The 24,727-nt window shown below is 37.6% G+C and overlaps 1 protein-coding gene across 1 annotated transcript in view; it reads left to right on the forward strand.

Annotated features, from left to right (window-relative positions):
• SCEL (sciellin) overlaps positions 1-24,727 on the forward strand; it is a 147,051-nt gene that overhangs the window by 103,229 nt on the left and 19,095 nt on the right. The window contains exons 23-28 of the mRNA XM_069062662.1: positions 1,748-1,807; positions 2,371-2,430; positions 8,743-8,802; positions 8,956-9,018; positions 9,391-9,450; positions 19,067-19,129. Coding sequence (XP_068918763.1) covers positions 1,748-1,807; positions 2,371-2,430; positions 8,743-8,802; positions 8,956-9,018; positions 9,391-9,450; positions 19,067-19,129 — 366 coding nt within the window. The remainder of the gene's footprint in view (positions 1-1,747; positions 1,808-2,370; positions 2,431-8,742; positions 8,803-8,955; positions 9,019-9,390; positions 9,451-19,066; positions 19,130-24,727) is intronic.

The following is a 24,727-nucleotide window of genomic DNA, read 5'->3' on the forward strand; positions in this document are numbered from 1 at the left end:
CTTCCTTCCTTCCTTCCTTCCTTCCTTCCTTCCTTCCTTCCTTCCTTCCTTCCTTCCTTCCTTCCTTCCTTCCTTCCTTCCTTCCTTCCTTCCTCCCTCCCTCCCTCCCTTCCTTCCTCCCTTCCTTCCTTCCTCCCTTCCTTCTTTGCTTTTCTTTAGAAATTCTTGAATAGTAAATTATAAAGAGATTTCAGTCCCCACTGGTAGGTGGAGAACCTACACCAACAAAATCATAAGCACTTCAAGTGATGAAATGAGATCATATAAGAATAAAATTTCCAACTTACGGGGAAGTCCAAACGTGTCACATTATTTTTCTTCATCCTAGTTCCTCTTCTATAACCATCATCATTTCAGAACCACCTAGGATCATGGTTCATTGGATCTGTGATCTCATCAATGTGGCTACTCCCTCTAGTGGTACAGCTTATAACCCACCCATGTTTGCCCACTGTGTGATTTTATACATATCTGCTAATGAATTCTTCAGAGTGGGATCTCCAAACTTCTTGGTACCCTTCCTCTAGCCCTTCTTGCATTATGTGGCTACCAGTGGAGCACATGGGCTGCTCGTTGGTTATTCCTACATTCTTAACCCACCTCTATTTCTAATCATCTATCTATTTCATGGTATTCTTTATGCATTCCATCTACCGAATTTTCCACTGATACTTTGTTGCAGCCTGCTTACCCTTATACCATGCATCTATCTAATGGCCCTTTTGAGTTCTTACCATCTTTAGTACTTTGGAGCTCATGGCATTCCAAGACTTGCAGTCATACCACATCACCAGAAGGATATCATTAAATAGAAGGGTCTTTGCTTCAGAGAGATAAGCTTGGGTTACTCCAAAGTACAATGTAATTTCCCAAAGCCAATCCAGACTGCTTCCATTCTCCTGTCTAATTCTGGACCTAGCTCCTTATCCATCTGTACAAGAAACATGTACTAATGGACCATCTTTCTATTTAAAAAAAATCAAGAGCCATTCTTTTGTTTTGGCAGCCCAATATTAAGTTGCTTGTGGGAATGAGAAAAGTATAAAATAAAAATTATTGTGAAAGGAGGTGAATGTGAGAGATGAGTATGAATTTAAAGCAATGAATGAAACTAATTTTGCTTGTATGTTCAATTGCATTACCTTATAATACTTATATATAAACATATGCATGTAATGTATGAGTATGTCACTATATGCACAATATATCACTGCATGCATTTATATAGATATATGTGAATAATTGTATATACACATGTATGCATATACATGCATGTGTGTCTGTTTATACATACATATACACATATGTATGACATAGAATCAGCACATATTCATTTTGTTTCTTCAGCAAATCCCTAGATGGAATAAAAAGTATCATATATCATAACATCTTTTTTATCCTTAGCTGATACATATTATAATTTCCAAATATATTCCAGATGTCTTTTTCCCTTTTACTCTATGTGTAGATTTGTTAGGAGAGTATATAAGGAGAAATTTTGCTCTGTAAGTGAGAGGCAGACTTACTGAGCTAGCAACTATTAAAATATAATCATCATATATATTGAGTCAACAAAATTTTAATAGCTTTCTGATCTTACATAGGGCTAAAGAGTATCATTTAAAGCTAAAATGTCTAATAGCAAGCATTTAACCGAATCAAGCGGTAGAGAGATTCTATGTTCAACAGTTAAAATTTATTTTATGCCCTTCTGTGTAATTGATCTGTTTTTTTTTAATATTTTAAGAAACCAAGACTTGGATAATCTCATCAAAGTGAACCAAACTACAAACAAACCTACTCCAGGGTAAGAAAAGCACAGGTTCCTGATCTACTTTTCTCTAATATGTGCTCAAAAATCGATTGAATTGGGTACAGTGATTTCTGCCTCACAAATCCACTTAAGCAGCTATGTCATAACTTAAGTCATAACTGTAAATTGAGCACAGATATAGTCATTCAGTGAGCCCAGACAAACCAAAAGGAACTTTGGTCAGCAAACAGTTTAGAAAAACTGATAAAGAAATTGTAGACTGATGACATTCTCATGCCTGCTAGATGTATTTGAACATTAGACTATGTTTGCTTTCTCCTTAAATGTTAAGGGAATAGGAGGTGGAGGTGGTTATATTAATTATCTTGAGAAAAATGTAGTGGAGAAACCACTACAGATTAGTTCTCTCCTACTTGCCTCAAAAGATTCTCATCAGCATAAAGTTAATAAATGTGAGAGCATTTTGGAAAAGTGGTTTTCAATTCCCTTTTAAGATGGTGAGCCCTGGGTTCCAGGACATAGATGAATTTGTTCAGGTGTTCTCTGAATTCTTGTCATTGATTCATTGATCTGATCATTTTCTTTTATTCTTTTAGGGGAAAAGGTCTTGATGAGTTCATCAGTGTGAACCCCAAAGCTGTCAGAATTACCTCAGGGTAAAAGATATAGGCTTTCCTTTCCCTCCCTCCTTAATCTTATATTTAGATAACAAATAAACCTGAATCAGTTGGGAAAAGAACCCAATAATTGATCGGATGCATTGGGTGTTTGCTCAACAAAATTTTCATATATCCATTCATTTATTAACCAAGCATTTATTCAAGTACCTAAAATGTGTCAGGTGCCATTCTAGGAGCTAAGGATAAACAAACAAACGAACAAAAACCCCCAAAGATCTGCCCTGAAGTAGTTTATATTCCCTTGACTGGAAACAATATGTACAGAGATAAACAAATGCAAAATAAGTATAAAGTGATTTCCAGATGGGAAGTCACTAGCAATGGGGAAGATCAGCTTAAGCCTTGTGAAGGAGATAGTTCTTGAAGAGAACACTGAAAGAATTATAAAAGATCAGGTGACATTCTAGGCATAAGGCAAAGACATGGAGACTGGAAATGGAATATTGAGTGTGAGGAAAGTAGGCCAGTTTGGCTGGAACACAAAGTGGAATAATGTGCAATTAATATGTAAAGGTAGGATGGAGCCAAATTAAGGAGAGCTTTAAAGGCCAAGCAGAGGTTACATTTTAGCTCAGAGCTTATTGATCATGAGAGTGACATTGTCAGAATTATTCTTTTGGAATATTGCTTTGGGAGCTATATGGAGGATGGATTGAACATGGGAGAGGCTTGGGGCGGGGCAGCCTTTCCCTGTCTTCCCTAGTTGAGAAACCACTTAGGGTGCTATTTTAGATGATAAAGGTCTGGACTTTTATGACAATTTTGTGACTAGAAAGGAGAGGATAAATGTGAGTAACTTTTGAAGATGGAATAAGTAAGGTCATTCCTTGGGTTTTCATGACATTATTTGATCTTGGTATCCTTCTTCAGGTTCAGATGTATATAACTGATGCTTAGATTATAGTCTTATCTCTTCTTTGCTTGGTGAATCTACACCCATTTTTTTTTTTGGAGCTGGGAAGGCAAGGCAATTGGGATTAAATGACTTGCCCAAGGTCACACAGCTAGAAAGTGTTAAGTGTCTGAGGTTGGATTTGAATTCAGGTCCTCCTGCCTCCAGGGCCAGTACTCTATTCACTGCAACACCTAGCTGCCCCTATACCCATTGGTTTGTGTTTTTTTTTTTAAGCAATTGGGGTTAAGTAACTTGCTCAAGGTTACACGGCCAGTTATTTCTGGGTGTGGTGCTAAGTATCTGAGCCCAGATTTGATCTCCAGGTCATCCCAACACTGGAGCTGGTGCTCTTACTTGCTGAGCCACCTAGCCGCCCCTTATACCCATTCTTTAAAGGGTTTAAACTCGTTTTTAAACTCAAGGAGTACATCTTTCATGAAGTCTTGTATGATACTCTTGTTACTAATAGCCTTCTGCCTTGGACCCCTCTTTATATTTTATTCACACTATCTTAGCATAATTACAGGTAAGATAGAAAGTGTATTGAGAACCTACCACAGAATCAGAAAGACCTGAATTCATGTCCTGCCTGTGTGATTCTGGGCAAGTCCCTTAAACCCTCAGTGCCCTGGGCAATCTTCTAATACTTTAAGTTTTGAGGTGTCATTCTGCATTGCTAGAGGGAGTTTCCTCACCATGAATTCCCTATGTCAATGAATTCCTTGGTCTGATTTTTTAAAAATGCTTATATAATTGTATAGTTATCTGTATTTTTGTCTTCTTTTTCTACTAAGCTAAAAATTTTATCTGGGTAGAAACTGAGTAATCTAAAATTTATGATTCCCCAAGCACCCAGTTGTTGTCGAGTCATTTTCAATTGTGTCAGACTCTTCATATCTCCATTTAGGTTTGTTGTTGTTTTGAGCAAAGATACTGGAGTGGTTTTGCCATTTCTTTCTCAGATCATTTTATAGATGAGGAACTGAGTCAAGCAGGATTAAGGAACTTGCCTAGAATCACACACATAGAAAATGTCTGAGACTAGATTCGAATTTGGGAAGATGAGTCTTCCTGACTCCAGGCCTGGCACTCTATCCACTGTGCCACCAGATTGCCCTAACTACTTAGTAGGTTTTTAATAAATGTTTGTTCAATTGAATTCTGTTGATCTTGGATTTTCCCAGCCTTAAGTGAATTAGAGAGTGACAGAGTATATTTGTTTGAAGTAGATCTGTGATTCTCACTGGATCCATCTTGGAATCTTAGGCAGTTCTAAAACTTTTATCCGTGATCTCCATTTTCCAACTTTATTTGTATATCAGTTAGTTTTGAGTAATTGTGACAGAGATACTGACCTCCTGGCTCTGTGCTAGGAACATATCATCCGTTACATATTCTGCCTTTTATGTTTCATTATAGCCTCTGAGCACCAAAGAGAAAAGCCTGTAGACATATTCATTCTTTGTAACAGCTGGTAATTACCATACATTAAAGCCAATTAAGTGCTGGAAGTGGAAAGATATTATTCTGAGAAAATAGGCAGTCCATGTCAATTTAACAACTTATACTTAAGAAAATACATAAAATACTTATTTTCTGAAACTCATTTTGGTTTAACTAATTGAGTTTAGAATGCGTCCTTACTTGTACTTTAAAAAAAAATGTGGAAGAAGCGAAGACTTTAGCTCAATCAAGAGATTGATATAATAAATAAATATGACAAGCTACAAGGTATACTATAAATTTCTAATCTGTCTTTTAATTTTTATCCTTGAAGGAGTAGCATGGTCTGGAAGGTTAATTCATAGGTCCTATTAAGGGAATTAACAAATTGGGGTTGTATTGAGGGTCGACTAATATGTATAGAGCATCTGTGTAAATATATGCAATTAAAGATTTAAAACCACAAAGTGGTAAATATTCCTAAATATTCCATTTGAGACTTGGCTATATTAATACAAGTTTTAATGGCAGGTAGTATGTGACTTGAGTTAGTAAGAAACATATTAAGCTTTCCCCCCAAAAGAATTCATTTCCAAGCTTCTGAGGAGTGTTTGCATTTAGCAGAGTGCTGGATATCTAGGAGGTATTCAGTGAATATAGGTAAGCCCAACTGTGTCTTCCAACTGACAGGCCTACGTTTAAGTCTCATCACAGAGTTCTCATTGTTCAATGTACATACTGGCTTGCATTTTGATTGGTGGCTGAGGATCCTGGTATATATTTAATGTATTCTTGGGAGTGAGGGGTAGAAGCAAATCTCTTTTGTTCAATAAAACAGTAGGGAAATGAAGGTTCCCTGTGTTCTTTTCAATTTCTTCCATCTGGCTTACTCCAAAGATAAAAATGTCTGCTGGTTTTCTGGGAAGTGTACAGCATGTGTAGTTACAGTGAAAAAACACTGTACTGGATTTTGTTTATTAAAAAGAAAATATGTTTTAATATTTAGTCTTTTGTAAGATAAGAAGTTGACATTGTTTATAATACCATCCATCTTGATATTGCTTCTTTTCAAATTGAAAATATGAGAGCTTTATAAGAAAAGTGTATGTTAAATATAGTCAGAGATTAATTGGTTATGGGTGATCACTAATGGTAGAATTTTATGATAATGGAAGCTTATTAGGTTTCTACTTTGTCCTTTTCTTTCAAAGAAACTGTCATATACCTTAATTCCTCAACTAATAGTATCTTTATTATTAAAAGTTCTGGCATGGAGTCAGGAAGATCTGAGTTCAAATTTGACAGCAGTACTTACTAGCTGTAACCCTGGGCAAAGCTCTTAACTTCAGGTCTGCCTCACTTTCCTTAACTTATCCTTAAATGGGGATAATAATAGCATCTATCTCACATGAGGATAAATGAGATATTTATAAAAGTTTTTAGCACAGTGCCTGGTCTATAGTAATAAATATCTCTTCCCTTCCCCTTTCCCTTTATTGAATACTTCATCATTTATACTGAATAACAAGATCACTAACCATTATCCTACAGTTGTGGCATAATGGAAAGAGCATTGAATAGAACTAATAATAATAACAATAGCTAACATTTATATAGTGCCTCCTCTGTGCCAGGCACTGTGCTAAGTGTTCTACAAATTTTATCTCATTTGATCCGTACAACCCTGGAAGGTAGGAGTGTTATTACCCCCATTTTATAGATGAGAAAGCTGAGGCAAACAGAGGATAAGTGACTTGCCCAGGGTCACACACAACTACACAGTATCTGAGGCCCGATTTGAATTTAAGTCACCTTGTCTCCAGGTCCAGGGCTTGATCCTCTGCCCCACCTAGATGCCTCATCAAGACTTACTAAGCATTTCCTCAAGGCTCAGCTGTTGTGCTAAGTGCTAGGGATACCCAAAGAAAATTGAAGATATTCCTGACCTCTGGAGGAGTATGCATTCTAATAAGGGGAAGTCACATAGCAGAATGGTGATGGTGGGAGGGGCACGGTATTTTGGTGTGGGTTGTTTCAGGGAGTCTGGAGTTCTGCCTTGGAATCCCAGATCCAGCATGTATTAACAGCAGGAGCTTGTGCAAATCAAATCTCTCTAAGCCTCAGTTTTCTTAAATATAAAATGGCAAAAAATAATTTTCACACTTCCTACCTCCTGCAAAATTTCTTTCTGTGGTTCTTTTAACCTCTCCCAAGTAAAGCATCAAAGAATGTTTGTAGGAATACTCAAGAAAATAATTTCCTTTTTAGGCTCTATGGTTGGAACATATCTTGAGGATTAGAATGAAGGATGAGCAACAAACTAAACAATAAACATCTAACTCAATTCCTTCATTTTATAGATACAGAAAATGATACCTGGAGAGTCCAAGTGACTTATCCAAAGTCTCTGAGTAGCAAGTATAAACAGCTGAACTGAGATTGGAACCCAGGTTCTCTAGCTCCCTTTCCAACACACTGTGCTTTTATTGCCTTTTACCTTCTTAAGACCTCAGATTCAGTCTATTTAAATTCTGATTGAAGAGGTTACCCATAAAGAGGGTTAGGGTTGTTTTGGAGACCCCAAAATACCAACACTCTGGGTCCTGCCCAATGAATTCGACTCTCAGTCAAAGAAAAGTTTTAAAAGTTCGCTTGTATTAGACACAGAGTAAGTCTGTGGTAGGTCATTCTATGCATGGTATGAGATGGGGTCTTATATACAGAAGGCTATGGGAGGAATCTAGGGGTGGTCTAGAGAAGGAGTTTGGGGAGGGTCTTCAGGAGGAGTCAGAGGAGGTCAATGAGTGATTCAGGGTGGGAAGTTGCTAGAGGCTACCTGGAGACTACAGACAATGGTGGGCTTGGCCAGTTTAAGGGTGGATTGATATTTTGATAGGCTCAAGGGTTGGAAGTCTAGTAACAGAGGTCTGGACCCAGCCACAGTGTAAGGCTTATGGCCTCGTACAAATGCCTCATCAAATGAGATGATTTAATCAGAGTTCAAGGGGGGGGGGGGATTTCCCAGAGCCTGTACCTCAAGGACTCAAGGACAGCTTGAGGGGGTTCCCAGAGCCCATACCTCATCATGAAAATGAATAGTTGAGTTAAATTTAGCTGGTTTTTCATTCATGGGGGAAAATAAAGTCATTATTTTGTTGGAATGTTATAAATTTACTTATTGAGAATAATTCCAGTCTTAGACCTAATTTTTACAGTTGATACTTTTATTTACTGGGCATAGTAAATCAGAATAGGGATAATAGAGTCATATCATGTCCAGAGGATGCCAAAACATCTGAATAAAAGGAAAAAATAAATTAATTTTCTGATAAAATGTGAACTTCTTGAGGGCAACCACTATTATTTTTCCTTGCATCCTTATTGCCAAAACAGTGCTTGGCACATAGTAAGTATTTAATAAATGCTTGTTGATTGTTGGAAATCACATTCACTAGACCATGTGAATTAAAACATACACACACACACACACACACACACACACACACACACACTTGACATTTTACTCATAGCAGAGGAATATTGGAAATAAAATATATAAAATCATAATTGTTTTCTATTCAAACAAGAAAATTTTTAATCCTCATTTTCACTTTTTTTTTTTTTTTTGAGGGCAATAGGGTTTAAGTAACTTGCCCAAGGTCACACGGCTAGTTTTTTTGTTTGTGTGTGTTGTGTCTGAGGCTGGATCCCAACTCAGGTCCTCCTGACTCCAGGGCCAGCACTCTACTCACTTTGCCACCTAGCTGCCCCTTAATCATTTTGAGTGGGTAGGCAACTGTTTCCAAGGCTTCTAATTAACTAATTTAAAAAAAAATAAATCTTTTAGCATAGTGATATCCAGATCCCCTTCCTTCCCCCCAACAAATATATTCTTTGCATTAAATCTTTACCTGTCACTAATCCAAATTTTTTATTTGTCCTCTTTAAAGAAACCAAGATCTTGACAATTTCATCAAAGTTAATCCTGAAACCCTCAAAAACAATCACAGGTAAGAGGAAAGAATATTCATCATTCTCATATCTATTTCCAAAGCATTTGACAGACTTTTAAAAAAATTATTTGAACTATTCATAACTTTAGTGTACTTACCCCCCCAACCATATAATTAATCTGTACTGTTTTTACCTTTTGCTATTTAAAGAAACCAAGATGATCTTGATAAATTCATCAAAGTGACTCCTGAAGTTCTCAGAAACAATCAGAGGTAAAAGAATAAAAATATATCTTTCAACAAAATGGAAGGCAACATGATTCGGTGAAAAGAACACTGTCTCTGGAATTGAGGACCTGGTTCAAGTCCTATATCAAATGTTCATCACTTAAGTAACTTTAGACAAGTCCCTGAAGTCCAATATTCCTCTATTTCTTCATCTTTGTGGTAAAATAGAATTAGGTTGAGTGGCCACCAAAGTTACTTCCTGTTCTAGATCTATTATACTATAATTTTCCCGAGTTTCATAGGCAGACACTTGAATGAAAAATATGAAATTATAATATGAAAAATGTGAATTATAGTATGAATAATTTTTTAAGTCTTATCATTGATCCAAACCATTTTTATTTTCTACTACTAAAGGAGCCAAGACTTGGATAGATTCATTAAAGTGAATCCAACAACTTTCAGAAACAGCAAAAGGTAAGAACATTTAATCTTGCTGCCCTCTCTGAATGATTTCCAAAGAACTGACTAAGAATTTTTAAAGCTGCTGATGTATATTTTTTTGTCAAGCTAGTAGTGCATTCTTTTATTGGTGAGTGTTTTTTCTTGGTTGTTTTTTTCTTTCCCAAATCAGTATATGGTTATAACACTAAATATTCCAAGGGAATGCATTTGGCTTTTCAAGATAGTAATGGGGCTCTCCTTTTAAAATTATAGGCCTGCTGCTGCTGGTTTTTTTTTTAATGGTCATGCATCATTTTCTCATTTGCTTATGTTTAATACCATCTAGGGTTCATGCCCCTGTCAACAAGACAACATACTGTCCCATTATGGGTTCAGCTTAGTTATTCTTCTTCCTGCTAGTGTCATTTTCAAACTTGGACTTATATAGGAGGCAGTTATCAAGGCTGAAAAGCAAAATTAATTAAGACTCATTGGAAGAAAAGATTTTTGGAAGATGTTATATCTAATCATGAGATAATTCAGATCCCAGGGGTACACAGAAATAAATGATCTAAGCAAAAATTGTATATTTCATACGGTTATCTGCCCTTTGTGGCTTTTCTGTGGCAGTCTTTACCCCAAAGTGCTTTATTAACACAAGTAAAATACATTAATATGAACTCCATAGCATTTCAAAATTGCTTTGTGGTAGTGGGTAATGCTGTTATAAGAAATCTCTTGCTGGAAATTGCATTCCCAGGATCAGGGGATGACACAAAATTGGCTGATGAGCAGTGAATTAGCACTGAGTATCACATGCTCATAAAGCTAGAGCCTTAAAGGGTTTCTGGTACAAATCCCTCTCTTTATAGATAGGGAAAGTGAGATTTAGAGGTTAGGTGGCTTCCCTAAGGTGATGAAGGCTATAAGGAGCAGAACCAGGATTCGAATAAGGAATCTGAGGTCACACAGGTAATATGTGGCTTGACTGGACTTCAGTATAGGTCTGGGAAAGACCTTAATTTAGAAAGGCCAAGGTCATCCACTGCGTCCCTGACCACTGTGACTTTTATCTTGCCACTGGACCTGTGATGACTCTGGATGGGGGACTGAGACTAATAACTTTGTTCAGCTCTGCTCCCTTAAGTCCAATTCACTGGCAAACCAAGACATCACCCTGGGATGTCATTGGTCCTCTCTGAGAATGAAGGGTGAACAGCAACAGCAATAGGCCTTGGATTCTGTCTTCAAACACTCTTTTTATTGTGAGAACAGAGAGTATTAGAGTGGCGATTGATCAATCAATCAGCCAACATGTACCCATTATGTGCCAGACACAGTGCTAGGCACTGGGGATACAAAGAAAGAAATGAAACATGAATGTCAAGGATGGTAGCAGAAAATAGGATGGAATGGAGAAGTGTGACAAAAAAGTGAAAGAAAAGTGAAAAAGTCATCAGAGAAGGCGGACACATGTTCTGGAGGCTTGTGTAGGACAGCAGTGGTTAATCAGGAGAGGGTGGTATAAATCAGGTGGCATAAGCTACAAGAGAGGAAAGATAGCTGAGTGACAGGACTAAATAAACTTCTAGGAGTGGCTAAGGACATGTGAAGGAAGACACGATCTGCATCCAGAGAAAGAACATAAGAACTGACCAATTGAAATATTTATAGAATGATTTTATATATATGTGTGTGTGTGTGTGTGTGTATGTATGTATGTATATATATTTACATATGTGTGTGTATTTGTGTCTAATAGTAGCCATCTCTAGGGCAGGGAAGGGGGAGGCAAGAAAAAAACAGGAAAAAAATAGAAGTGGAAATTGAAAGAAAGGAGAATGCCAGGTCTTTGCCCTGTTTATTGGAGGGCATGAAAGTAATGGCCAGCATTGTAGAGGGTAGGGACGGATGTTCAGTTAGTATGGAAAGTAGAAGAGGAAAAAAAGTAGAAAATGAAGATTGGGAATGGGAGTAGGGCAGAGGGTTTGGTCACTAAACATGGGTTCCAAAGGCCGACTGGAAGAGTCTAATAGAAAAAGACACTGTATATTGACTACTAGAAGTTGAGCTGAGTTGGATGTGAATGAAAGTAATAATTAATAATCATAATTGATGTTTATATGATACTTTAAGATTAGCAAAATACTTTACAAACATCTCATTTTATCCTCATAACAACTCTGGGAAGTAGATGCTATTATTATCATCGTTTACAGATGAGGAAACTGAGGTAGACAGTGTAGTGACTTGCCAGGGTCACACAGCTGGTAAGTATCTGGGGCTGAATTTGAAATCAGTTCTTCTCGACTCCAGAAACGGCACTCTTTCCAGGATGCCACCTAGCTACCTAAGAAAGATAACAGGAGGGAGGAAAGCATTTTGACCTATCCAGGGAGTTCTGGATGACAAGAAGAGGAACTGGGACAAAGACGTTAATTCCTGGATAGATGGAATTACTTATTGGAGAAGCTTGTAAAATTAGCCAGTCCAAAATATCAAATTAGGATGTTGTATTAATGGAGTGCATTTAAAAACTATATTCCTCAGATATATTTCCTTCCATTTGATGCTAGTCAAGTTCTCCCATTGAATTTCTTTAGTTAAGAATAATGCATTACTTTTTCAATATAGTGCAGATTTCGACACTGCATTATAAAATTTCTGTAACAAGAAATGTTTTTTGTATGAAGACAGTACTATGAATGGCAGCTATTAGTGGAATAGTTGAGTTATGTTTATTCAGAAGTTGATGATTTTGTTTCCAAATGGCCCCAGTTAAGCCTGATATCTAAATACCTTCAATGGAGTACCATATTCAGATAGGAACCAATCAATTTCTTCAATAAATAATTGTGGAACAAATAGGGAAAAAAACCCATGAATTCTGGAGAGATCTATTTGGAAGAGAGATCGCTTCACTTCATCCTGTTATTATTGGTATTTAGTACATCAGCCCTTAACATTTGAAGTGGAAGTGAAGAAAAGGTCAATGTTGAAGGGTCATAGCCAGCTTAGTGGCAATAGCATTCCTTTACAATCCTATTTAATGTGATGTGTGGATTGATGACTTCATAGTAATACCACAGAAAAACTGAGTTCTCTTTAGGAAACTGGTGACATTTTCAGCTGTAGTTCACTTAGGGACTGAATAAAATTCCAGTTGTCACTCTGTCTGCAAGCAGACATTCCTGCACTCCTTCTAGGAACACAGCAACCTGAACAAATGCATATTTATGGGGAAATTTCACTTATACAGTGAGAAAATGCTTCACTCTTAACAGGCATATTTTCAAATTTCCATGTACTAACACTAAAAGGAGAAAGTCAATTACTGGTAGCTCATAAGCTATTGTTAGCCTGACTGTAGGAGCTACTTCTGATTGAAGACTTTAATTCATCTGTTGACATTTTTGCCTTTAGAATTATAAAAGATAACAATTGTCAGAGATAGAAAATTATGTCCTGACCCAATTATAATATCATGCAAGACTGTACCCTAGCCCCCAACTACTTTAATCATTAAAAATATGCTAAATGAATGGTATCATCATAGGAGTATTGATTTAGAGCCAAAAGAAACAGTGGGACAGGGGTGGCTAGGTGGTGCAGTGAATAGAGCACCTGCCCTGGAGTCAGGAGGACCTGAGTTCAAATCTGGCCTCAGACACTTAATACTTACTAGCTGTGTGACCGTGGGCAAGTCACTTAACCCCAATTGCCCTGCCTTTCCCCCTCCAAAAAGAAAAAAAAAAGAAAAGAAAAGAAATAGTGGGACCATTCAGTTATCCCATTTTGTTTTCTAAATAAGGAAACTAAGGTCTAGGGAGATTTTATGACTAATGACTTTGCACAGCTTTGCCTCATTTAAATCCAATTCATGCACAAATCAAGATATCTTTGTTATTTCATTGGTCCTCTTCCTGAGCAAGTGACCACGACCACCACCACCAACATGGCAGAGTAAGGATTTGAACACACTAAATGCTCACTGATCTATTAGCATAGCCACCACCCTTATCCAGGCCCTCATTGCCTCTTCTCTCAGTGAAATGTCCTCCCTCCCCAACACAAACTCATAAAGGAAACATGTTCCTTTTGAAAGCATTGACACCAAAATATAGGGCTCTGGACTGGACCTTTGATTTCACCGACACAGGGAACTCCCAAATGAAGAAACATCCTTTACCAATGCACATTGCACCTTTTTTGAAACTTATAGAGAATTGCCTAGGTCACTTAAATATTCAATTACTTGCCCAGGATCATGTAGCTAGAATGTATCAGAGGTGGTACTGTGAGCCCAGGTTTTCCTGGTTTGAAGGCCAGCTCTATACTATGCCATACCGAGTAGAATTCTGTGAAAGCAAAAGCAAAACCTTGTATGAATATGTCGGTTCATAGATTTAGATGCTGAAGGGACCTTAGTCTTGTCTAGTCTAGTCTAACCCCATCATTTGCTCCATAAGAGAACTGAGGTTGAGGAAATTCAAGATGGCCTGCCCAAGGTTACACAGGGAACAAATGAAGAGGTGGGGTTTTAACCAAGGTCCTCTGACTTTAACTCTGGCCCTCTTTCTACTATACCATGCTGTTTCCAAATATCACCAAGTCCTACCTTGCCATTTTACAAATGAGGAAACTGAGGCCCATTGGACCAAAATGAACTGCTTAAGGTCATATAGGTATTAGGTTTGAACCTTGTCTTAGTTTTGAAACTTAGGTTTTCAAAACTTAGTTTTCAAACTTAGGTTTGAACCATGTCTTCTGATGTCCAGAACACATAAAACTGAAATAAGTGTAACCATAAGAAGCTTTGGATTTGGTTTTCTGTGACAATTCTTCATGGTTCTACAAGTAGCAGCAACAATGAAAACCTATTGCACGAGTCAGATTTCATAAACCATGAAGGACTCAATCTCGATGAAGTTGGTTTGTTGTTTCTTCTGTCTTCTGTGCTTGCATAGGCCTATATCAATATGGAACACTAATTTCCTTAATGTCAAAGCCTTTATTCTCTCATGTTTAAAAAAATTCCCCCCAAAATAAACATAAATGTTCCCCCTTTCTCACAACATAGTTGAAAGAACCATACAAATGATCTCACTGTAGTTTCTATACCCCTTTCAGAGTGACAAAGACTCCTATTCAATCAAAAGCTTCATGCCCAAGATTTAACTTTTGGCATAAACTGAGAATGCATAGTAAATCTTTTATACTGTTACTCTGTAGTTTGGTAAATGTATTCTGTGCTGAACAATGAGCAATTAAAGTAAGTTATGTTGAGACAAATATATTGCTGCTTTATAAATGTGGTACTTCCCACACATGAAAACAAAAACAGACTCTAAGGGATGCCATATAGCGCAATGGAATTCTTAGCTCTGGACCAAAGGATATGAGATTCAATATAGGCTCTCCTCTCTTTTTACCCATGAGACCTCGGAAAAAAAGTCAGTTAATTTCTAAAATGAGGCAGGTTCTCAATACATTATGCTGTGCTTTCTCTCTCTTTCTCCCTCTCTTTCCCTATCTGTCTCTCCTTTTTTTTCTCCCTCCCTCCGTCTTCTTCCCCTGGGACTCTATCTCAACAAGGTAGAAGTACAGCAAGCAGCCTCTCATGGACGATGATACCATTACTGATTGGTTCCAGAGTTTAAACTTGCTTTGCTTTTCCTACCTTGTCCACTGCTGGATTTAACACAGCTACCCTTATGCTTAGACGTTCAGAACTCCAGAACTGAAACACTTTAGTAAGAGGGAGTATGGGCTTGTACCACACCTAATTCTTTCCTCTGTTTCTGAAAGCTGCTTTTAAAATTCCATTTTCCAGTTGTAATATGTCGTGCTTATTTCATTCCAGGGCGTCTCTTATGATCTACTGAGGCCAAGGATATGGCCATATCACTGAAATAAATTCCAAATGTTTACAAGAATGAGAAGCAGTCAGGTCTCTTGTAATTCTTCTTCTGTTTTACAGCTTTATACACATGCTTTTGTTTGCTAGGCAACATTTGGATGGGCTTTTCTAAAAATCTATTCTGGGTGCTTTAAATCACAGCTCTTCCCATCTTATACCTTGATGCAAAAGACATGATGTAAATCATGTAGACTTAATTAGACAAGGAAAATTTATTTTTACATCCCAAGTAACTTGGAAAGTTTATGAGCAGTCTAAGTTGCCTGGATTTGGATTGTCAAAGCTAGCTGTTGTCATCAATCAGACTGAGAAACAATAATGTTCTTGATTTGTTTTCTTCACTCACTGTGTCTTTTCTTCCTTACTCTTTGTTTTTGTGTGTTTTTTTTTAGTTGTTTTGGTTTTTTTTGCCTTTTGGAGGGCAATTGGGGTTAAGTAACTTGCCCAAGTTTACACAGCTAGTTTGTGTGTGTGTGTGTGTGTGTGTGTGTGTGTGTGTGTGTGTGTGTGTGTGTGTGTGTGTGTGTGGGTGTTAAGTGTCTGAGGCAAGAACCGAACTCAGGTCCTCCCCACTCCAGGGCCAACGCCTTACTCACTGCTCCACCTAGCCGCCCCTTCTTCCTTATTCTTACACTAGTCATGTAATCTTGCTTTGTTTCCTTTAGATTCAAGTCATAAAGCCCATTCTACTTGTTCAATGAGCTCCATGTTTGGATAAAGCAAATGAAGTTCTATTAGACCATTGGTAAAAGGGTCTGTTTAACCCTTTTAGTAGTTCCCGGTGCTATTTTTTATGATAGTCTATTAGGAAGAAAAGGTATAATCCCATTTTCACATACCTGCCTCTTGATTCTGAAGGGATGGGTTATCACCATGTAGCTGGTAGGTCTCGCATCCCTCTCCAGTTCCTTTTGATGATTTATTTTACTGTCAACTTCTGTACTGGAGAGTGAGAAGGAAGAGAAAAGAAAGGAAGGTTTGATTGTTTCATTGGAGAAATGTATGGCACTAAACTTCAGACATTTTCCAAACCATTTAGAGGAACCTGAAGAGTGTCTTTGTTGCATTGATTATGTTTTGTTCCTCTGGCACACTGCCTCAAAGATCACTTACAATGGTTTCTGTATATTCAAATGCATACAACTCAACTAGAAAGAGCAATGGATTTTAAGCAAGAAAACGGAACTTTTAGGAACAAGTATTTTGGGAAATTCACCTCAACTCTCTGAACTTCAGTCTCCTCATCTGTAAGATGTAGTAATATACAAACTGCCTCCACCAATGGGTTGTTGCAAGCAAAACACTGCAAAACTCCCAAAGTTATAGAACTGTGAATTGGTATTATAACTCCTATGAATGGAAGCCTACTTTGGATATTGGAGGTTTAGAATTAATACTATCGAATTTTTCCCTGATAAAAATTGAGATACTAATTTTTCATTGCTTTTGTGTGTGTGCATGTACATGTTAACTTTTGTCAGCATAACCAAGAAAATTCCATTAAAAACTCCCAAATGTGTGTTTAATAAAATAAATATACATGATTGATTAATCAGTGTAACCTATATCAAGCATATCCACACACAGGATTCAAGTTTAGGATCATTAGAAGAAAGATGGAAGAAATGGAATTTCTAAATACTAGAGATAATTCCAGAGATATTAGAGAATTCGGAGACAACAGAGACTGGTCCTCCTGCAAATGATTATTTTTTTTGTAGCCCTACAGCTTTGGATTGCTAGGAAACATAAATTACTATTAATGATAGCTAAAATTTATATAGCATTTTAAGATCTGCAATATATTTTGCATATATTTTCTAACTACAGATATACGAGTGCTTACTAATGCAGTAGTTTATCTTGGTATCTCAGAGACTTTGTTTTTGCCCATCAAGATTGGTCTTAATAGTTGTCTATCAATAGAATGATCCAATATTTGATTAGAATAGTGGTTCAGTTTCTCTATTCTCCATCAGACTTTGATTCAAATCTTAAATAGACTCTTTATGTTTCAGGTAATATAAATTCTGATGGAAACTTCTGATCTGATCCTTACCTGGCTATTTCCTTTATGCCCAGTTCCTCCTGATTAAATTGTAGTCTTTCCCTCTTCCCCCAAACTATCAGTATCCTCATGTCTGGTAATCTGAATTTTAAGGCCTCATATATGTTATTTATTTTACTGTGAACTCTTATCTTTTGCCTCAAAGAAATTACCAGATATACCCTATCTCCACTCCAACCCTGCATTGAACCTACCCTTGTAAGAAAGAAAAACAGTTAAGCAACCAATTTCATGACCATTTCTGGCATTATACCTAACACCATCCACATGGTCCCCCTTCTTCATATGGAGAAGATGGATATATGTTGTATTATTGGTTCTTCAATCATTATAATTACTCAGTGTTTGACTTTCCTTTAATATTCTTTTCATTTACATTTTCTTCTGTTTTAATTTGTGAAGTAAAAGAAAGACATGATGCAGATTATGTTGACTTAGACAAGAAACATAACATGCTATGCACAACTTGCTGTTTCCTTCAAATGTACAAAAAATTGTCATGTAGAATTCTTCCCCCCCCCCCACTCTAGAGATGGCTTCCATTAGACATGAATAGGCATGTATGTGTGTATATGTAAAATTATTCTATAAATACTTCTATTTATCAGTTCTTTCTCTGGAGGCAGATAGCATCTTTCTTCATATGTCCTTTATAGTTAATTTGGGTATTTATAATAGACAAAATAACTTATTCATTCAAAATCAATATTGTTACTGTATACAGTGTTCATCTTGTTCTGCTAAGTTCACTCTGAATTGATTCATGCAAATCTTCCCAAGTTTCTCCAAATTTCTCATGTGCATGATTTGTTTTAATGCAATAATAGTCCATTACATCCACATGTGGAAAGATCATTGTTATATGGTAGATAAAGAGCTGGCTACAAGTACCACATTGACACATTCTGGCACTGAAACCCTGGGCAAATCAATTGTTCTCTACATACTCTAGACAACTCTCTAAGGCTACAAAATGCAGAGAAGATGCGGACCTGTATTGATACGAAAAGTTATCTCACCCAGGAATTCCCCGTACTAAGGAAAACAGAGTCCAGATGCTATCCCTATATGTACATTCATAAAGAGTTTGTCAAGGGGGTGGCCAGCTAGCACAGCGAGTAAAAGCACTGGCTCCAGTGTCAGGATGACCTGGAGATCGAATCCTGGGCCCAGACACTTAGCACCCACCCAGAAACACCTTGAGCAAGTTACTTAACCCCATTTGCTTAGGGGCGGCCAGGTGGCTCAGTGAGTAATGGCACCGGCTCCAGTGTTGGGATGACCTGGAGATCGAATCCCGGGCTCAGACACTCAGCACCACACCCAGAAATAACTGGCCATGTAACATTGAGCAAGTTACTTAACCCTGATTGCTTAAAAAAAAAAAAAGAGCTTGTCAAGTTACTCTTGCACTGAGGTAGAAGAAGGCATGGGGGGGAAAGGATTAAAGAAGTTGGGAAGACATATGTGTTTATGTGAAATAATCATTTAAAGCTAATTCCAAGATTATATAATGTTTTATAAAGCTTTTTTTTTCTTCCTTCAGACCAGAGTAACAGATAATAACAGTTACTCCCTGTGTAACCTTTGGTTCAAAAGACCATTTTCTTGTAATTCAAAGGTGAATCTAATATAGTATGAACTTTGTTTTATTCCCATAGGGATCAGGACCTTGACAATCACATTGAAGTAAATTCTAATAGATATAACAAGAAGACTCAAGGGTAAGGCCAAGTATAATTTCCCCCTATTCTTTATAAATTCCATGTATGAGCACATTAAATCAAATTAATTTTGTTTACCTTTTTATAAGAATTTCAGGAGAATTGAACTGATATCATAGATTTAATGGTGGAAGGGATTTTATTTCAAGGATAAAAAAACTGAGTCTCAGAGAAGGTTCAGTGATTTGCCCAACATCATACAGTTCTTACATATAAGTGTCTGTGCTGGAATTTTAGGTTTCAAATTTAGTACTCTTTCAAATATTATGGACTATAGCCAAGGTAATGTGAGTTCGAATTAGATATTTATGATGGGATAGTTTGATTTAGGTGGCAAAGGAATGAAAAAAGCATTATTTAGTGCTTAGTAGTTGCTAAGCATTGTGCTAAGTGTTGGGCATACAAGTAGAAAAAGCCCAGATAATTCCTGTTCTGAAGGAGTTCATACTCTGATTGGAGGAGACAGAACATAAATCATTCATCTACAATTTTTGAGATGAAGTGTTAGATGGGGGTGGGGGAGGGATCCTTAATGGTCGATGTAGAAATCCTATGGAAACAGCTTAAAAGAAAATTCCAATTTTGGTTGAATTTGTGACTCAGGACCCTTCTGCTTACTATAAAAGGCATCATGCAAATTGGGTGTATTTGGGATACTAAGCTCTAAAGCTGTGAAGGTTTATTTTTACATGCTGCAGTTTGATGGGCTTGTAGCTGTGGCAGAAAACACTATAGGATCTACCGGATTCCTTACCCTAGTAAATGGCACGAATCCCTAACAGCAACAAAACAAGACATAGTTTCAGATGTCCTTTATGCCTCTGGGATTTTGTAGTTTTAAAATTCCTGTACCTTGTTTGCCTTCACATGAAGGATTAGTGTAGATTATATAGTTGGTGGGTTCAACAGATAGTTTAAATTAGGGAGGAATTAATTACTTGTCAGTACCATAGCAACTGTGAGTGCCACCTGGTACCAAAAAAATAAAATAAAATAAGACATCCATAAAACCCCAACAGCCTTCTAGCCATCCCCCAATCCAATCTTCTTACTAGTCTGAGAAATTATGTTTAGTCAAAGGATTTATACAGCAGGGAATATGCATACATAGCAAAAGAATGAGGAAAGGAGTGGAAACCTCTGTCATATAATGGTTACAAAATCTTCCTGGGCCCAATAGCTCTTCCCATCACCACAGTGCAGTGCGGGGAAAAACACTGAACTTGGGAACATAGGACCTGAATTCAAATCCTGACCTCTAGTAAGTCATATAACTATTCTCCATTTGTAAAATGAAGTAATTGTAGTTGATGACCTCTAAGGTATTTTCCATTTCCATATTTATGATCCTATGTTCCTTCCTTTTCTAAGTTTAGTTCCTCCTTTTCCTCCAGACTATCAGGAAGAACATTCAATTAGTAGGGTTTTGTTTGTTCATTTGTTTTTGATGGCTGAGAGAGGAAAAGCATGTCGTTATGAGTGCTTCCTCAGTAAGCTCTGTCTCAGGGACTCAGTAGAGGGAGTGATAATAGGGGCAGCTTTACACATAGGTGGAACATGTCTACTTATGTATTACAATTTTTCATGGGTACTAGGGAAACCCTTTCAGCTGCCAGCCTCCTTATTGGCTTGTAAATAGGTGACCAGGAAATAAGCTAAGGGAATATGTCTTCAGTACTTCAGAAAAGCTATATGAATGTTGGTATATATGGGTACTGTTTCCATCAATACAGATCACAACCTCTCCATGCCTTAGTAGATGGTCCTCATGAATCACTGTTTGAAAAAGTCATCACTTTGTAGCCAACCAACAAGTAACTAGACTGGTCCTTGGACCATAGTCATACAGCCCATTCCATGGCTATATCTGAAGCCCTTCCAGCTGATAGTATCTGGCAGAGTTTGTGGTCTGATGGCACAATCTTTGACATGCTTATTGCCATGCCATTGTGAGTCATTGAAGTAGGATCTGATTAGATGAAATAATTGTTGTTGTTCAGTCATTTAGGTCACATCTGACTGACTCTTTGTGACCCCATTTGGGGTTTTCTTGGCAAAGATACTGGAGTGGTTTGCCATTTCCTTCTCCAGCCCATTTTATAGATGAGGAAACTGAGGCAAACAGGGTTAAGTGACTTACCAAGGGTCACATAGTTACTAAGTGTCTGAGGACAGATTTGAATTCAGGAAGATGAGTCTTCCAGGAACAGCACTCTATCCACTGTGCTACCTAGCTGCCCAAAATAGAAATAATATTTATTTTACTGTAAGGGTATGAAGTGCTTTCCTCAGAACAACCCTCTGAGGCTGATAATGAATGTATCATTATTCCCTTTTTAAGGATAAGGAAACTAAGGCTCAAGTGGGTTAAGTGACTTTCCTACAGTCACATAGCTACTAAATAGCAGAGGCTGATCCAAAGCCCAAGTATTCCAACTCTACTACACCAAAATAAATCAAGTAATTGCCTTAGACTAGGCTACTAAATTGAAATATTAGTCCATGCTACAGGAGACAGTGGATTGTATTGGAAAGTGAATTCCAAATTCAAGTCAGTACTTGATGTTTATTCACTGTGGCACATTCAACCTCACTGTGTCCAATTTTCCTCATCTCTAAAACAGAGACAATAACACGAGCTCTACATGTTGTATTTTGTATGTATGTGTATGTATGATTGCTACAAGGATCGCTTTTTGTAACCTGTAATCTCTCAGTAAGTCAGCTAGCATGCAAGTGCCTTCTATATGCAAGGCACTATGCTAAAGACTGGGAATAAAAGAAAGTGGGGAAAAAAAACAGTCCCTGATTTTCAGGAGTCTAATGGGGGAGACAATATGCAAATTCTGCACAATTATGTACAAACAAGATATAAACAGGTTAACTTGGTGGTGAAAGGGCAGGGAACGATTGTCTCAGAAAGAAGGTACTAATATTAAGGGGACTGGGAAAGGCTTCTGGCAGAGACATGAAGGAAGCCAGAGATGCAGAGAGGAGGAAGGAGAGCATTCCAGGCATGGAGGGCAGCCGAGGAAAGCTTTGATTTGGAAGATGGAGTATTGTGTTTGAGGAACAAGAAGACAAATGTTTCTGGATCACAGAGTAAGGGAAGTTAGTGTGAGAAGACTAGGAAGGTAGGAAGGTACCTGGTTTGAAAGTATGTATGAATATCTTTTTTCAAATCTAATGCATTAGGAATTGCTTTAAATCTACTATCACAAATCAAGAGCCTCTTCTAATGTTATATGATCACTGACCTATTTTGAATGATTAGAGAGAAAATATCCCATAGGGACATCATCAGCTTTAAAGGCTAAGGAAAGTAGTTCAGCCATATAAGGATTTCATTGCAGTATAACTATGATGGAAACCTCTTCCTTTTTGTGAAATTAATGAGATATATATTGTGGGAGATAAGGGAATCATTTTGACAACTCTTTCAGGGCCTGACTGTATAATTTTCAAAGAGCATTTACTTTGCCTAGGGACCGCAGGATATGACCACCCACCATGCATTCAAAGGCTTAATATTCAATAGAGTTCTGGAGATTTAAGGTACCATATTTGGAATTAAGCCATATAGGGTTACTATTTATGAAATCAAAATAACACCATTTAGTGGAATTTATAAAGAGGCAAGTTTTAGCTCAACCTAGCAAAGAAGGGAGGGAGGCACCATGTGAAAAGAGGGCTGGATTGAAGTCAAGAGATATGAGCTCTGCCCCAGCTCTGCCTCATTGCCTGCCTGACCTTGGGCAAGGCTCTTAACCCCCTTGGAGCTCAGCTCCTCATTGGCAAACTCAGGGATTAGACTACCTGGTCTCTAAATTCCTTTTCAACTCCAAATACATCAACCTATAATTCTATGAACTGAGTTTAAATCTTATCTTGGCTACTTGCTACCTGCATCACCTTGGCAAGTCACTTAACTTTTCTGGGTCTCAGTTTTCTCTTATGCAAAAGGCATGGGTTTAACTTTTGTTCATTTGTTTTCCAGTTGTGTCTGACTCTTCATGATCTCATTTGGGGTTTTCTTGGCAAAGATACTGGAATGGTTTGCCATTTCTTTCTCCAGCTCATTTTACAGATGAGGAAACTGAGGTAAACAGGGTTAAGTGACTTGCCCAGAGTCACACAGCTACTGAGTGTCTGAGGTCAGATTTGAACTCAGGAAGATAAGTCTTCCTGATTCAAAGCCCAGTGCTCTATCTACTGCACTACCTAGCCACTATTATGGGTTTGACAAGATGACCTTCGAGGTCCCTTCTAACTTTAAATATGTGATCCTGTGATTCTATGAATCTCCAACAAACAGAGCTTTCCAATAATGGAACGGACTAGTTCCTATTACCTAGAGGGATTCAGGTAGATAGTGAATTACCACCTAAGGGTACTGTGGTAAAGGATCTTATAACCTGTGGCAAATTAGATTAAATGAGGAACTGCTTCCCTTTTCTGATTCCCCTTAATGCTGGTACTTTCCCTTTGTTGTTCATCTTCAGTATACCCTCTTTTGTATCTTGTTGGTATTAGTTGTTCAAGTCCCTTAACCCTGTTTGCTTCAGTTTCCCCATCTGTAAAATGATCTGGAGAAGGAAATGGCAAACCTCTCCAGGGTCTTTGGCACAAAAATTTTTAAATGGACTCACGAAGAGTCCAATGTGACTAAAGGGACTGAACAGCATTAATTGTTCTCTGCCTTTAGACTGGGTTTCTTGAGAGCAAGGACTCTTTTATCTTTCTTCGTATCACCTTAGCACAGTTCTAGGACAGAGCAGTTGCTTAATAAATGCTTGTTGACTTCCTGGTTCCCTGTCTGTCCTCTACACAGCTGCCAGATTGATTATCCAAAACAGCGATTTGACCATGAACTCCCACTATAGCATAAACAAATTCATGCCCCCAAATCCTCAGCCTGGAATTTAAAGCCCCTTGTCATCCTGGTTCTCACCAACTACCCTTCAAAAACCCTGTTCCATTCAAATGGGTATGCTGATTCTTCTCCAAGCAATTTCTCTGTATCTACACAAGTAGTCCTCCGTGTCTGAAATCTGCTCCTTCCTTTCCACTGCTTTTTAGAATTTCTACAGGGATCTACATAGACCCTTTCCTAGTTCGCCCACTGTCTCCCATTTGAAATGATTTTGTATTATGTTGTATCTCCCCTTTTGTCTACAAATTGTATCCATTAAGAAAGAAGATAAACTCCTTGTGGACAGGGAATGTGTTGATTTCTTTTTTTTCTTTTTTGCCTTCATATCCACAGTGCCTTGCCAATAGTACGGACTTAATAAATGTCTGTCAAATTGAATGGAAAGAATACAATTATTCTTGTGTTCCCTATCACACTCAAAACTCATTGGGTGCTGTGGGGTTTGGGTAGAGAGGCCTATATAGAGGTTGTCCTTTTGTAGAATTAAAATTTTTTTAAAAGATTGACTAGTATAGATTTTTAAAAACTATTATGGAAATCAACATTTTTTTCATGCTATTGTAGGAAATCTCATTGTAGATGTGACATTTAAATGATGTGGTTTAAAATAGGCTTCTCTTCTTTGAAATGTAATTCAAGACAGATTTAATATTTTGGTAATCTTT

The sequence above is a fragment of the Petaurus breviceps genome, unplaced genomic scaffold, assembly GCF_028583685.1.
Source record: "Petaurus breviceps papuanus isolate PSGF00001 unplaced genomic scaffold, PetGlider_PUasm1.0 90491, whole genome shotgun sequence".
Lineage (NCBI taxonomy): Eukaryota > Metazoa > Chordata > Mammalia > Diprotodontia > Petauridae > Petaurus > Petaurus breviceps.